This window comes from Erythrolamprus reginae, chromosome 1 (genome assembly GCF_031021105.1).
Source record: "Erythrolamprus reginae isolate rEryReg1 chromosome 1, rEryReg1.hap1, whole genome shotgun sequence".
Classification (NCBI taxonomy): Eukaryota; Metazoa; Chordata; class Lepidosauria; order Squamata; family Dipsadidae; genus Erythrolamprus; species Erythrolamprus reginae.
This window is the reverse complement of record NC_091950.1, coordinates 56969812-56986751: the sequence shown is the minus strand read 5'-3', so window position 1 is coordinate 56986751 and position 16940 is coordinate 56969812. Positions and strand designations below refer to the sequence as shown.

The 16940-nt window shown below is 41.4% G+C and overlaps 1 protein-coding gene across 1 annotated transcript in view; it reads right to left on the bottom strand.

Annotated features, from left to right (window-relative positions):
* ITPK1 (inositol-tetrakisphosphate 1-kinase) overlaps positions 1–16940 on the bottom strand; it is a 159178-nt gene that overhangs the window by 17649 nt on the left and 124589 nt on the right. Inside the window, exons 5-6 of the mRNA XM_070753029.1 lie at positions 5548–5646; positions 2678–2718 (exon numbers count right to left, since the gene is read on the bottom strand). Coding sequence (XP_070609130.1) covers positions 2678–2718; positions 5548–5646 — 140 coding nt within the window. The remainder of the gene's footprint in view (positions 1–2677; positions 2719–5547; positions 5647–16940) is intronic.

Below are 16940 nucleotides of genomic sequence, written 5' to 3'. Positions count from 1 at the left end.
AGTTAAGTGAAAGAAACTTCATTATTCATTTATATGTACATGTACATTTCTTCATTAAAAACATGTCTTTCTGCATAATTTAGACCAGGGGTCCCCAAACTTTTTACATAGGGGGCCAGTTCACTGTCCCTCAGACTGTTGGAGGGCCGGACTATTAAAAAAACGTGTGAACAAATCCCTATGCACACTGCACATACATTATTTAAAGTAAAAAACAAAATGGGAACAAATACAATATTTAATATTTATTCTTCCTTTCTCTCTCTCTCCCTTTCTCTCTATCCTTCTGTCTTTCTAGTTCTCTCTCTTTCTCTCTGTCCTCTCTCTCTCTCTCTTTCTTTCTCTCTCTTCTCTCTTTCTCTCACTCACTCTTTATATCTCTCCCTCTTTCTCTCTCCCTCTCTCTCTCTCCCTTTCTCTCTCTCTCTCCCTTTCTCTCTCTCCTCTTCCTTTCTCTCTCCCTCTCTATCTTTCCCTCTTTCTCTCCCCCCTCTTTCTTTCGCTCTCTCTTCTCTTTCTCTCACTCTTTCTCTCTACCTTTCTTTCTCTTTCTCTCTCTCCCTTTCTCTGTCCCTCTTTCTTTCTCTCTGTCCCTCTCTTTCTTTTTCTCTGTCCCTCTCTTTCTTTTTCTCTGTCCCTCTCTTTCTTTCTCTCTGTCCCTCTCTATCTTTCTCTCTGTCCCTCTCTCTTTCTCTCTGTCCCTCTCTTTCTTACTCTCTGTCCCTCTTTCTTTCTCTCTGTCTCTTTCTTTCTCTCTGTCCCTCTCTTTCTTTCTCTCTGTCCCTCTTTCTTTCTCTCTGTCCCTCTCTTTCTTACTATCTGTCCCTCTCTTTCTTACTCTCTGTCCCTCTTTCTTTCTCTCTGTCCCGCTCTTTCTTTCTCTCTGTCCCTCTCTTTCTTTCTCTCTGTCCCTCTCTTTCTTTCTCTCTCTTATCTCTATGTGGGGGGGGAGGCGGCTGCTTGAAAACCCCTGACCTCCATCGCCTCCCCCCCCACGGCACAAGGCGAGCACACCTCAGCGCTGACACAGGCGGCGGGGACTGCCCTGTCCCCCGTCCCCCTTGCGCAAAACTACGCAGCCCCAGATCACTCGCTTCTCCAGCCAGCAAAGCCGACTGCCCGGCTTTGCTGGCTGATGCAGGAAAGGAAAGCCTCACATTTAAAAAGCACGCCACTTTCTGGGACTGCGGCGCCGTGGTGGCCTTCAAGCGCGGCCCTTCGCGGCGCCCCCCACCCGTTCCTGCAGGAAGAGATCGGGCACTTTACCGGGAGGTGGAGGCGGCGTGGGGCCGGACGCTGGGTGCCGGGGAGGGCGAAGGCGTGGACGCGCCTCTCAGCTGCAGAGCGGAACGGGGATGGAGATCCGCGGCGGAGTCCGGCGCTGGGGCCATGCGGGACCGCTCATCCAGGCGCGCGTGGACCGGCAAGCCTGGATGAGCGGTCCCGCATGGCCCCAGGCTCCCAACGCCGGACTCCGCCGCGGATCTCCATCCCCGTTCCGCTCTGCAGCTGAGAGGCGCGTCCACTCCTTCGCCCTCCCCGGCACCCAGCGTCCGGCCCCACGCCGCCTCCACCTCCCGGTAAAGTGCCCGATCTCTTCCTGCAGGAACGGGTGGGGGGCGCCGCGAAGGGCCGCGCTTGAAGGCCACCACGGCGCCGCAGTCGCAGAAAGTGGCGTGCTTTTTAAATGTGAGGCTTTCCTTTCCTGCATCAGCCAGCAAAGCCGGGCAATCGGCTTTGCTGGCTGGAGAAGCGAGCGATCTGGGGCTGCGTAGTTTTGCGCAGGGGGGACAGGGCAGTCCCCGCCGCCTGTGTCAGCGGCGAGGTGTGCTCGCCTTGTGCCGTGGGGGGGAGGCGATGGAGGTCAGGGGTTTTCAAGCAGCCGCCTCCCCCCCACACACAAACTTAGCCATGGTGCACTTAGCTGTGACTTTCAGTGGACAGTTTTTCACTCACCGCGGAGGAGGAGGGGAGGAGGAGGTGGAGAGGCAAGGGGGCGGGGAGGAAAGCGGCCCTGCAATTGGCCAATTTCTTTCTCGCCTTTAGGGAGAGGAACTGTTGCTGCTCTGCCATAGGGCAGCAACAGTTTCTCTCCCTAAAGGCGACAAAGGAAGGGGCCAATTGCAGGCCCGCTTTCCTCCCCGCCCCCTTGCCTCTCCACCTTCTCCTCGCTGAGCAGCCGACCGCGGTGAGTTGACAGGAGATTCGGGAGCTTATTTTATCGACCAGTAAAATCTCGTGAGCTTGCCACGGGCCGGTTAAAAGACCTCGTTGGGCCGCATCCGGCCCGCGGGCCGTAGTTTGGGGACCGCTGATTTAGACTAACTTTGTGAGTTTTTTGAGGGCTGGAACCAATTAAAATTATTTACATTAATTCCTATGGGGAAAAGTCGTTCGAGATAAGAGCTGCTCGACTTAAGAGCCCAGGTCCGGAACGAATTAAACTCGTATCTCGAGGTACCACTGTAGTTGTTAGTAACTCAGTTGTTAAGTGAATCTGGCTTCCCCATTGCTTGTCAGAAGGTTGCAAAAGAGATCACATGATTCCAGGACATTGTAACCATAATAAATGTAGCCAGTTGTCAAACATCCACTCACAGGTGGACTACTATAGTTTTTCTCTTAATTTCCAGCCAAAGCAGTTTTTCAGTATATGAATCCCTGTGCAAATACTTACCTCATGAGAGTTGGTTCCATGGGCGACTCTTGTCTTACAAACTTCAGTAATTAACAAAAAAAGTAAATTGTGAATTAGTACAAAAGAATATATACAGAGCACTTTAGTACAATTTGTAACAATTAACTCTACCGATTTAGTTAATCCACCCAGCTGAGTGATATTCACCTAATGGCTGCCCTTCCCTTGAAACCAGCATTCTCTTATCTGGCATTTTAAGAGATGCTGATACTTCAACTCTTGAATTATCCAGCATGGCATTGGAGAGGACAAACAAGTTCTCAAAAGGAATAGATAATCTAGGGTCCATTGAGGGAGTCTGGCGCCAGCATTTTCCATTATTATCTATTCAATTGTATTTATATTCTTGACTTTCTCTAAGACAGTGTTTCTCAAATTTACATCAAATTTAAGAAGTGTGAATTTCAAGCATGCTAGTTAGGGAAATGTGAGAGTTGAAGACTGCAAACATTTTAACATAACCGAAGTTGAGAAATCCTGGTCTAAGAGATGGAGGCAGTTTATATAGGAATCTTCTCTAATCTTATTCCCACAGAGTTGGTCTCCTTAGGGTCCCGTCGACCAAACAATGTCGGCTGGCGGGACCTAGGGGAAGAGCCTTCTCTGTGGGGGGCCCGGCCCTCTGGAATCAGCTCCCCCCAGAGATTCGTATTGCCCCCACCCTCCTTGCCTTCCAAAAAAGTTTAAAAACTCATCTTTGCCGCCAGGCCTGGGGTTCCTTAGACCTTCCCCCTGACCAATGAATGCTTAGTTTGACTGCTGAATGAATGATATTGATAGTTTCTAATTAGAATTTTAAGATTGTTTTTTTAAGGTATAATTGGATTGTTATTATTGTTTCCTGTTTTTCTGTACATGCTGTGAGCCGCCCTGAGTCCTCGAAGAGGGGCGGGATATAAATCCAATAAAATAAAATAAATAAATTACCATGTCAGATTGACTTGTCTGAGAGATGGGAATTGACCAGAAGTAATACAATAAACGTCTTAGTTAAGCTGGGAACTTGAATTTGGATGTTCCCAATTAGTCCATCACTACACTAGTGTTGCACTACATAGCTGTTACACTACACTGTACTATAAGCAGCCACTGTTTCTCCTTCAAGAGCTTACCACTATAATTGACAAACTGTTGAAGTTCTTGAACTTTTTAAATGAACAGATGGGTCTTCGATAGCTATGCTAATTCTATTGGAAGATTCATGCACTTGTCATTTCTTTAAAAAGGTCTTTCCAAATAAAGCAAAATGAAAAGGGATGGCTTTTTGGAGAGTGGCATCTGAAATACAGAAGAGCACTGCTAAAGGAATTTGCCTTATTTAATCCTTATGATATATTGACATTACTAGAGTCATTTAAATGATTGATAGTCTGAGATTCCCAATTTAAAATGAATACTTTCATGGTTCTATAGTTTATATATTGATGTTGCATATTATTAACTTGCCCAGAGAACTTATATTTACATTAATGTACAGTAGTACATTTAATATACTATAATAGATATACTATAATTAATTTAATTTAATTTATTGAACTTTTAAGCCATCCACTTCCTTGTGGACTCTGGGTGGTGTACAAGGATAATAAAATAATAATAATACAGAATAAAAACAATAACAACATAACAACAATAATAAAACAACCCATTAAAAGTCCACCTCCCAATCTCCTTCATTCAACAGTAATTCATATCTCTCGGGGCAACTAGTTTTTCATGGCTCCCAGGCCTACCAGCATCCTGATTCAAATAGGACCGCAACTGGTGCACAAGACGGATCTGTATGAAGGCCCACCTTGCCACAACTGAGAGATGTTGTTCTAGTCTCAGTTTTGAATCTAGGAGGACCCTCAAGTTTCGGACTTGCTCTTAGGTGATAGGATAGGATGGGATGGAGATAGGGATAGGGATAGACTACTTTATTGGTCAAATGTGACTGGATACACAAGGAATTTGTCTCTGGTGCGTAAGCTCTCAGTATACATACCTAATTAATATAATCATAATAGTGCATCTAATATTCATGTTAGTATAACATATTTAAAAATGCAAAAAAAAAATTCTCAATGTGCAAAAACATTACTCTGTAGTTTTAAATGGGCATTAGGGACTTTTTCAAGTAAACCAACACAAACATTATACATATTGAAATAAAGGCAGACAGTTCCAAAATAACTGATAATACATTTGCAAAATAACAGAGACAAAGAAAATGAAAAAGAGAAAATAACTAGTGATTTTATGCACGATATGCACACTTAGCCTTTACAGATTTTAAAATCTGTAACAAAACAAACTCACAGAAGAAAACATTAGCTATTGAATTTTGATTGTCACAGGAAGCTGTATTGCCCTCATTTAAAGATTTCAGGAAAGTGTTTGCTTGGCTTCTAGGTATGGTTGATAGTGGATCAGATGAAACACTGACTTAATCTTTCGTTGTCATCATGAGAAAATATTGTATATTCAAAGTTAAAACAACTAAAATAGGGTACAGTTAGATTCACATATTATTTTTAATAATTTTAATAGAATGAAAGCATATAATTTTGTATGTATGTGTGTATGTATGTATTTATGTATGTATGTATGTATGTATGTATGCATGTATGTATTTATGTATGTATTTATGTATGTATGTATGTGTGTATGTATGCATGTATGTATGTATTGGATTTATATTTATCTTGTGTACCTTTGGAGCAAGTGTGCTTAATTCAACATGTACATATTCCAGCCACAAGCAATCTCCTGTGCAAGTACTTAGTTAAATTGCACTGAGTTCAGTAGTAGTGGATGAATGCTTTACAAATGCACTATTAAGTAAAATATAAAAACTGTTCACTTACTGAATGGGAATGCAATTCCATTTTTCTCTATTTGCTTCAAGGTGTCTTCTCCACATGCATTTGTTAATTCCATAAATGGCGGAGAACAGATTCTGTCATCTGAAGAAAAGAGATGGGAAAAACAGTCGAAACAGTTTATAGATTTTTTCAGTTCGTTCCAATTCTTGCTTTCTATACTGTAAACACTCCTCAATTTTACTTTGCTCATTTCAGCATTTTGTATAATACTGCCATCTGAGAAAGGTATTGTGTGCATCCAATTCATGAAAGCTTCATGTCTATAAGTCCTTCCATTGTGGCTCATGTTGTTGTTCACACACAGTACAATGGTTGTGTATACAATTCTAATTTAAAACTGTAAGCAAAGTGACAAAAATGAATGAAAATTATCTCTAAAACAAATATTGAAGTCATATCAATTTTTTCTTGCAACAATATTTATTCCAAATATTTTTCACACAAAAAAAATGCTTAATATAGCATATCCCAAATACAGTATTTTTTTCTGGAGAATCTACAGCAAACTGATGCCAAATTGATGAAAGATATACAATGACATAATCATACAATGATACACCTATTTGCAGCCAAATACAAGTACATAGGTCATAGCATTTGTATGATGTCATCACACACATTATCATTTGACTCCTTATAAATACCAGGGATAAGTTTAAACAACAAATCCATTAATTATAATTGAAATAAGAAAGCTGTCTATAAAAGTAGTTGGATCCTCTGATTCAATAGCTCAAATATATACAGGTTGTACTAAAAGTCAGCCCCCCGTAGAAATTAAATTATTATATATACTATATTATATTAAAGTTGCTTTGAGTTGCTTGCCGCTTTATTCTAGCATCCTGCTTTGATGCATTACATTTGAACATTCCTAACATTTTCTCTGGAAAACAATACAAATAAATAGAATATTGTGATTGGTCTACAGGACTTTGGTATACTGTATATATTTAAAATATAAAAATAAACCCAAGTTCAACCAACTGCACCAGGAAACTTTAGGTATCATTCTTCCTTCAGAAATTGTAGAGAATCACAGATATAATCTTGAAAAAACTATGTGACTGCAGTTGGAAAAACATGATTGAAATCCAGGGCAGGAAGAAAATATTAGAAGGAAATTCAGATCAGTTCCGCCTGACTAAGAGAAGGGAGGAGGAAAGATGCTGTCAAGGCTTTCAAAATTTGGTAATTCTAACCTGTAAAAATAAAGTCCCAGACATTCTGTGGAGTCTGTTTCCTGATCTGGCCTATACAGATAGTCCTCAATTTACAAGGGCAATTGGGACCAGAATTTCTGTTGCTAAGCAATGTGGTCATGAAGCACAATTGCATTGCTCAGTGATGGCAATCCCTGCAGTCTTAGTTGCCAGTGAAGAAGTCAGTGCTTTTATGTTATTAAAATGATTAAAAATGAACTGCAGATCTAAATGTATTACAAGTTTTAGGTCTGCAGGCAGATGCATCCAGATGGTGGAGTGTTGGTGAGGGTTCAATAGAGGTGCTGCACCAGGGAGGAGGCAGCATCAGTGAATCAGTGAGGGTAATGTAGGGTACACAAGAAAATGCACAAGAGGCACTGCAGAGGTTGGGGAGGCATTGCATGGATTGGAAACAATGCACAAAGGTGTGTGCCAGGTGCATCATGGGCACTGGGGAGGGTGTGAGGATGTGCACAAGAGGTGTTGTGGGGATAGGTGAGTATGTAAAGAAGGCATGGGGAAAACATACCTAAGTGACTTATGACCTTCCTTGCCAACTTTCCAAATGACTTTCTGGGAAGCCAGCAGGGAAGGTTGCAAATGGCAATCACGTGATCATGGAATGCTTGAAAACCAGTCACAAGTATGAATGGGCTGCCAATCACATAGATTGTGAACGGAGTGCTGAGACAGGTGAAAATCCAAGGACTGGTTATAACTCACCACTTAGGGCAACCAAGCGGGTTGTTACCATCATTGAAGAAAGGTTAACAGTAAATGGGGAGGTTCACAAACTAAAACAAGGTCATTGTAGATGTCTGAATGTAAGTAGAAAGGAAATAGATCATTTTATGGTTTTACTATGGAGTTATTATAATTATTATTATTTATTAAATGTGTATACTTAGAGCTCTTAGATATTGAGTCAAATGTTGATCTTCTCCAATTCAACTTTTTGGATTATGGAATATCTTCCATCCTTCCAAGGTGGGTAAAATGAGAACCTGGATTGTGGGGGCAATATGCTGGCTCTGTTAAAAAGTGCTATTGCTAACATGTTGTAAGCCTCCCTGAGTCTAAGGAGAAGGGTGGCATAAAAATTGAATACTAAAATAAATAAATCTACTGAAGGAATTCAAATGGATCCCGTAAACTACAGTTCATGACTACATAGAAATGAAAAGGATGAAGAACATTTCTGGGCTTTGATTATTTCTATTTTAATCTATTAAAATGATTAAAAATGAACAGCAGATCTAAATGCTTTGCAAGTTTCAGGCCTGAGTTGCTTCTCTAAAATATGAAACTATGATGCAAATAATATAATTATATAATACATTAGAGAACCAGTTTTATGCAATAGTTAAAATGTTGGTCTAGAAACCAGGAAACTTGAGCTCTAGTCTTGCCTTAGGCATGAAAAACCAGCAGGGCCAGTCATTTTCTCAGCCCAGCTTATCTCATAGGGATGTTATGGGGAAAATAGGAGGAAGAAGTATTGGTATGTTCACTGCTTTGAACTGTATATGGGGGAAAAAATCTAAAACAAAAAAAACTGCCAACATTCCAGTAATTGAGGCACTTCCAAGAATTAAGCAGGGTTTACCCTATACAGTTATTCATAGATACTTGTGAAATTTGGGAGTTCTGCAGAAAACACAATTTCTCACACCCTGGCAAGTCAAATGATCACAATTTTTCTCTCATTTCAGTTTTCATATCATATATGTACTCCTGGCTCACAGAAAAGGCTTCCAGATGCCCAATCATGCAAACTTGAATATGACTTTCCCTCCTCAATTTCTCCTTCCACAATACTGCAGCCACTCGGCTTTTCTTCAATGTTAGACCCTTCTGAGAGATCTGGAGCAGGGAGACGGATTGTACACAAGATTAGAGTGCAACAGAAACAGTTGCACATGTCAGGATACGTAGGGATGATCTTCAGGGATCTCACAGACTGATTTTTCACCTTTTACTTTAAATGTTAGCAATCTGTTTCACAATAATCATTTATATGATCTCCTCCTTTAAAGGGAAGAAGTGATGCAACTGTGCCATGACAACAGAGCTAATGTACATAGAGGCACATTTAATACTCTGTGTTAGGTGGCAGGAGTTCTGCTGGCTGAGTATGACAATAAATCAGGGGTGAAATGTGAACATTTTTCCTACTAGTTCTGTGGGCATCACTTAGTGGGGGAGGTCATGTGACCAGGTGAGCATGGCCAAATTGACGTCACTCACTGTTAGATCCAGGAGTTGCACATCCTGAAGCACATTCTGCCCATTTGAAGCCCTCAAATGGGCTTCCCTCCGCCATCTGGCTTGACTGCCCAAACAAACCTCAAAGCCTTCTCTTGCTCTGCTCTCCATCCCGGAGGGCCGTGCATCCCCCCTGGTCAATCATCCATACAAACCGCCTACCCTAGTTCTTCAAAGGCAGAGCCCCGCCCCCATTGAAGGGTGATCCAAAGAGGGGAAGGGAATGTTGTAGAAAAGGCAGCCTTTCACCTGGGTCAGCCAGGGGTGGGGTTCCTCTTACCTTTTCCTACTGGTGTGCTGCGTGCACATAATGACATTTCGCTCATGCACGCACATCCCATAGCACGATTTTGCTTCCACGCATGCGCAGAGGGACAATTTTCCTTCTAAACATTTCAGAGAGATGTAAAATCACTGAAAATTTGAAAAAAAGGTGGCGGCCTGCACGGACTGGCAAAGGCAGCACCGAAGCCATTGTGCCAAAATTGTACAATCAGCAGGCCACTACCAGAGCAGTGCACCAGACCACACTGGTATGAACCTACCTCTGGTGCCAACTCAAAACACTAGACAATGTCGAAAGAGTTTTCATTTAAAAGGGAAAAAATGATGAAAAGCTGTACTTTGGCTGGTAGACACCACCACCACCACCCCAGTCATCCTCCTTGGAGGATGCCAAGAAACTGTGGCTTGGGTCACCCAATTCCTAGGACTACCCCGAATGTTATTCAGCGTGGACAGGGCTGCTTCCCCTCACAATCCTCCTTTCCCTCAGTGCTTTGACTTCCTGTGGCCTTAACACCAGGTCGAACTACTATAAGGTCACTTCCTCACAGCAGCTGCTGTGCTGGTGACCACAGGATGCTCCACTTCCTCCTCCTCCTTCCCCCACTTTTTCCTCAGCTTTCTTCTTTTTCCCACTGCGAAATGAAAGTAAACAGCAGCAGGGTTACGGACGTCTACAGGCATACGGGTAGGGAGGGTGGCAAGAGCAGCAGCAGCAGCAGCTCCTTCTATGCACAGCACAGAAAGGTGGTGGAAGTGGGCAAGGCAGCTTCTCAGTGGTGACTGCATTGGCCACTCCACCCACACCATGTCCTGCTCTGGTTAGCTTCGTGACTACAAGTGGGGCAACCTAGAGAAGATGAAGAGCTACCCAGACTGACTCACCCTGGTAAGCACTGCCACCAGGTTAAAGCACTGCCACCATGGCGCAGCTGGGTCTGCCCCAATCCTTTCCCTGCACAGAAGGCTGCTGCCTGCCAGCCGCCAGTAGCATCTGTCCCTCTTGCTCCACTTCTTTGCCGGCATGAAGCAGTGCTGCAGCTGAGCCTCCTTCCCTCGGAATGCCGGTCTACACAAGCTGAGTTCCTGGAGTAGCGCCAGCGGTCAAAGAGAGCAGGCAGTTGGCTCGGTGGGAAACCAGTGAGCTGCTTTGGAGCTCCAAGTGTCACAGAGCCGAGATGGGAGACACGCTGTCCCGACATGCTTTCCTGCCTTCCACGTGGCATTCCATTTGCCTGTCTTTGCAAGCTGGCCGCAGGGATACTGGGAAGGTTGTGTGGAAGGCAGGAAAGCATGTTGGGGTTGTGTGGAAGGGAGTAGGCTGCTACCTCCTTTCCCCACTGCTCTGACATGCTTGCCTGCTTTCCATGTGGCCTTCCATTTGCCTGCCTTCACAAGCTGGCCATGGGGACACCAGGAAGGCTGTGTTAAAAGCAGGAATGCATGTCGGGGCTGTGGGGAAAGGAGTAGGCTGCTACCTCCCCTCTCCGCCACCCCGACATGCTTTCCTGCCTTCCACGTGGCCTTCTACTAATCCCCCCCCCCCCCCAGCATCGGCTTTATCTTCTGCTGCTGCGGCTTTGGAGCTGAGTCTGAGAGTGGCAGGAACCAGCAAGCAGAAAAGGCCAGAAATGGCAAGCAGATGTCTCAGAGCTGCTGTGCATATACACCACATCTCCCGCCATTCTCTTTTGGTGCAGACTTGCATCCTACCACATTTGCAGTCCCAGGACATCTGATTGCAGGGCGAGCAAGCAGCGACTGCTAGACCAGTTCAGGGGCGTGGCCATCGCTGCTGGTCTGCCTGAACCAAGAGCTTTTCATGTCAAAGATCAGATTTCATAAAAAATGCTGCAAATATATACTGTATATGTCATTTATACTTCTAAACGTTTGTGTGTGAGTTAATATATCTTAAAACCTAGTAAAATAATGTGAAGAAAACCCCATAGCAGAGAGCAAAAGGAATGCTATTCATTTGCTTAGCGACCTAAGGGAGCCAATCCTGTAGTATATCTGGCATACAAATTATTATCAATTACTGTATGTATGTATGTATGTATGTATGTATGCATGCATGCATGCATGTATGCATAAGAAAAACCGATATTGTATTAATACTTCCACTAACTAGTAGGTGACTTTTACCTGAAACAGCCTCAAAATGGTCAGAGTTACTGGAACGGCGTTAAACCAATTCTATGATTAACCAATGGCTATTGTAACACTAATCTTCACACAGCAGGTGTATTTTGTATCTACTTTGCATATGATGCCTTTGGGAACCAGCATTTCCCATCAGATCAGAACAGTTGGAAAAGGTCATCCTGGAAATCAGGCTGTTGCAAGTTCACTGAAAGGAAACAAACAATCCTTTCATGAAACGTGGTTAACAACAAGGCCCCTTTCAACTACCACCTCATTTTGGCATGAACTCTGAGGAACGTACAATACCTGTAGCACAGGCACACATGCTCACCATCCCCCATAAACCACTGACTGAAACGACATTATTGTTATTTCTAGTGTGCCGGTATTCAAATGAATGCCATAGAGGAGCCAGCAATGGAAAGGGTTTGGGTTTTTTGTGGGGGGCAGAATAACAGCACCGTTTGGTTCTCAGGAACTATTTAAGATTTAATGAGATTCAATTAAGTTCAAGTGTATTGAAACTGGTGAGGCAGGACCCTCCAATTCTCATTTCACAGCCACATCAGAGAATGTCATTTTGTAAATAAGGCACTATGGCAATAACCTTCAGTCTAGGAAATGTGTAGCCCGAAAGCTAATATCTTAGAATGGCAGGAGGGATTGAAACTTTGGGGCTTACATGGAGGGTAAGATTAGTGCATGTTGTTAGAAGAAAACCTGTATGTATAGCTTCTTAATTCTGTATAATAAATCTACTAATGTAACCTTCTTGAGTTTGCTTTAGGAAAGCAGAACAGGACAAAAGGCTTAAGTGCCATAGCTGATATAAAGCCTTGATAAATGCATTGTATGCTTTATGAGTTGATTTATGACTGGAAAATTGTAAGAGCACAGGAAGTTGCTTTTAACCAGTTCACACTACTAGCCCATCAACCCAATATTGTCCATTCTGACTGACAGATCTCCACATTCTTAATGAGATTGTCCACCATTGAGTTAGTGTTTAAAGAATGGTAAAGCAAGTAGGATGCTTGGCTGCATAGCTAGAGGTATAACAAGCAGGAAGAGGGAGATTATGATCCCGCTATATAGAATGCTGGTGAGACCACATTTGGAATACTGTGTTCAGTTCTGGAGACCTCACCTACAAAAAGATATTGACAAAATTGAACGGGTCCAAAGACGGGCTACAAGAATGGTGGAAGGTCTTAAGCATAAAACGCATAAAGCAGAAGACAAATAACTAAAGGTAAAAGGAAGAAGAAACCGCTATGGTTTAGCAATGATGTAAGGGCTATAGTCAATGAAAAAAAGGCTGCCTATAGGAGGTATAAAGAGTCTGGAAGTATAGCTGATAGGGAGGTATATAAAATGAGACAGAAGGAGGCGAAACAGATAATATATGCTGCTAAAGCCTCAAAAGAGGAAGAAATTGCCAAATCTGTAAAGAAGGGGGATAAAACCTTCTTCAGATATATTAATGATAAGAAGAAGAAAAACTGCGGCATCACGAAGCTTAGTACCGGGAATAATACATGCATTAATGCGAATAAGGAGATCGCTGACCATTTCAATAGCTACTTCTGTTCAGTTTTCTCAAAAGACACCTTACAAAATAATACTATAGAGGGATATAGCATTGCTTCCAGCTGTACGGATTCAGCTCCAGTGATCTTAGAAGCCGATGTCTTAGAAGAACTTGAACGATTAAAGATAAATAAGGCAATGGGTCCAGATGGCATCCACCCTAGAGTTCTTAAAGAACTCAGATCTGTCCTTGCTACCCCCCTGACTGATTTATTTAACCAATCCTTGTTAACAGGAGAAGTTCCTGACGATTGGAGAATGGCCAGTGTTGTGCCTATTCACAAGAAGGGCAGTAGAGAAGAAGCTGGTAACTACAGGCCAGTTAGCTTGACATCAGTTGTAGTTAAAATGATGGAGACTCTACTCAAAAAGAGGATAAATCAGCACCTAAAAAACAATAACTTATTAGACCCAAATCAGCATGGCTTTACTGAAGGCAAATCATGTCAGACTAATCTCATTGATTTCTTTGACTATGTCGCAAAGGTGTTGGATGAAGGTGGTGCCGTGGATATTGCCTACCTGGACTTCAGCAAAGCCTTTGATACGGTTCCACATAAAGAGCTGATAGATAAATTAGTGAAGATTGGACTTAATCCCTGAATAGTTCAATGGATTTGCAGCTGGCTGAAGCGTAGACATCAGAGAGTTATTGTTAATGGCGAGTATTCTGAGCAGAGTCAGGTTACAAGTGGTGTGCCACAAGGATCTGTTCTGGGTCCTATTCTTTTTAATATATTTGTGAGTGACATAGGGGAAGGTTTGGTAGGGAAGGTTTGCCTATTTGCCGATGACTCTAAAGTGTGCAATAGGGTTGATATTCCTGGAGGCGTCTGTAATATGGTAAATGATTTAGCTTTACTAGATAAATGGTCTAAGCAATGGAAACTGCAGTTTAATGTTTCCAAATGTAAAATAATGCACTTGGGGAAAAGGAATCCTCAATCTGAGTATTGTATTGGCAGTTCAGTGTTGGCAAATACTTCAAAAGAAAAGGATTTAGGGGTAGTGATTTCTGACAGTCTCAAAATGGGTGAACAGTGCAGTCAGGCGGTAGGGAAAGCAAGTAGGATGCTTGGCTGCATAGCTAGAGGTATAACAAGCAGGAAGAGGGAGATTATGATCCCACTATATAGAATGCTGGTGAGACCACATTTGGAATACTGTGTTCAGTTCTGGAGACCTCACCTACAAAAAGATATTGACAAAATTGAACGGGTCCAAAGACGGGCTACAAGAATGGTGGAAGGTCTTAAGCATAAAACGTATCAGGAAAGACTTAATGAACTCAATCTGTATAGTCTGGAGGACAGAAGGAAAAGGGGGGACATGATCGAAACATTTAAATATATTAAAGGGTTAAATAAGGTCCAGGAGGGAAGTGTTTTTAATAGGAAAGTGAACACAAGAACAAGGGGACACAATCTGAAGTTAGTTGGGGGAAAGATCAAAAGCAACATGAGAAAATATTATTTTACTGAAAGAGTAGTAGATCCTTGGAACAAACTTCCAGCAGATGTGGTAGATAAATCCACAGTAACTGAATTTAAACATGCCTGGGATAAACATATATCCATCCTAAGATAAAATACAGAAAATAGTATAAGGGCAGACTAGATAGACCATGAGGTCTTTTTCTGCCGTCAGACTTCTATGTTTCTATGTTTCTATGTAAAACGTATCAGGAAAGACTTAATGAATTCAATCTGTATAGTCTGGAGGACAGAAGGAAAAGGGGGGACATGATCGAAACATTTAAATATATTAAAGGGTTAAATAAGGTCCAGGAGGGAAGTGTTTTTAATAGGAAAGTGAACACAAGAACAAGGGGACACAATCTGAAGTTAGTTGGGGGAAAGATCAAAAGCAACATGAGAAAATATTATTTTACTGAAAGAGGGGAGACTAGATGGACCATGAGGTCTTTTTCTGCCGTCAGACTTCTATGTTTCTATGTACAGTAGTAGGTTTTAAGAGACTTGGTAAGTGAATGCTCCAAATCCTTAGTGCCCTTTTAGAGTAGATTTCTAATGGCCAATCTTTCATTAAGGCCATGTGAAAATGAGATTGCTGTTGACCTAGCCTGACATTTTCCCCAAGTGAGATTTTTTTACTTATTAGTTGTTGATACTGCTGAAATCACCAACATGAAAAAAAACATATAAAATCCAGTGGTAAATAATCAACAAATCACTGACTAGAGTGCACTAAAACTGGGCAGTCAATGAAATTAAATAATAAAACAAAGAAAGATAAACCCAAGTAGCCCAAATACGCTTCCCAAATGTCATTAGAGTGAGTGCCCCAATGGTTCTTGGCTACTAATAAGGCAACAATAATTGCCCTGATTCACAAATGACTATTAGCCATGATTCAATATGTACTTGGCTGTCTGAAGTGTTTTATACAAAGATAGATATTTCTTTGTTTGTAAAGCTCAATGTGAATAGGTATAAACAAAAAATCTTGTTGCATAGGGTTACCAAATATTATAAACAATCTCAACACAAGGATCACGAGAAGCTCTATGTATGGAGTTTAATTTGACTATTTACATATTTAGATGCCTCAAGGGATTGAGGGGGGAAATTTTTTGTATTGCTATAAGCAGCAATCTACTACAAAACTGCAAAAGAATTTACTTCATCTGGATTTATGCTGCCTAGCAGAGAATCTGAAGTATAATATTTTGTAATAAAGGGGAAAGTGCTGGCTATTTTTCAAAGCAACACAGCTAAATTCAACAAACAGGATACTTCTTACCATGGTCCAGTATGGGTTTGTATAAAGTAGGATTTGATTTATTAGACAATCTATTTCCTTTCTGTCTGAGTTATTTAATATCATTTTCTACATTCCAATTTATTTTCCTTTTCAACTGTTTACAGATTCAAATCTGTTTCTATTGCCCCCCTTCCAACTATACTTGGGTAAAATTAAAGACATATCTCAGTTTGATCATTTTATTAGGGGGAAAGCAAGCAAATGAGCTAATGTCTATATTTCTGTACACATTGCTGAAATCTTTTGCATTTTTAAAAATAAGAATACCAGAATGATCTTAATTTATAAGGAATAAAGGAGTTAAAATATTGTCATTAGATTATGACATGAAAGATAAATGGATACTATGATCTAACACTGTACTGAAACCAAGGAAAATATTACACATTTTAAATCATGCAACAGCAAAGGCTTGGCATTTCTGGGTCAAACTGTTTAGATGGTTTGGTTCATATAGCAAAAAACTATAAATGTATAGTTTTAGCAAATGTATTTAAACATTCAGCGATATATTTGAACATTGCTCTGTTTTGAATTGCAAATAAGAAGTCACTCAAGAAATGCACCTCACTAGAAAAAAACACCCTAATTATATTGCCAACGGAAAATAGGCTAGACTTTTTGTATGGAATTTACATTTATTTCTTATCAGGGAACATTCATTTATCAGATACTCTACCTTATTCTGTTAGAAGCAGAAATGTGTAAAGACAGCTCATTTCAATCAGCTACATGTTCTCTCTCTTATATAGTTCTGATGCTGAATGTGAGAATTGGCTGATAAATTAATTAATAAAAATTATTGGGATAGACTCTTAAATTGAATCACTGTTTACTGTATGTCTGTCACCATTGTTCCAATAAAAAAGGCATTATTAAAAAATGATTCTATCGTTTCAGTAGAGTTTCTGAGGGCAAGGGTATTCAAGTTTGCAATTACATAAATACACTAAGAGGAAAATAATTTAGAGAGAGGGAGAACCATTTGATAGTTCTAAAATGCCAGTTGGGAGAGGAAAGAGAAATACACGGATTTTAGTAACAGCAATAAGAAAATTAACCAGGCCAAAGAACGAGCAGCTGCAAGGAGCTAGTTAA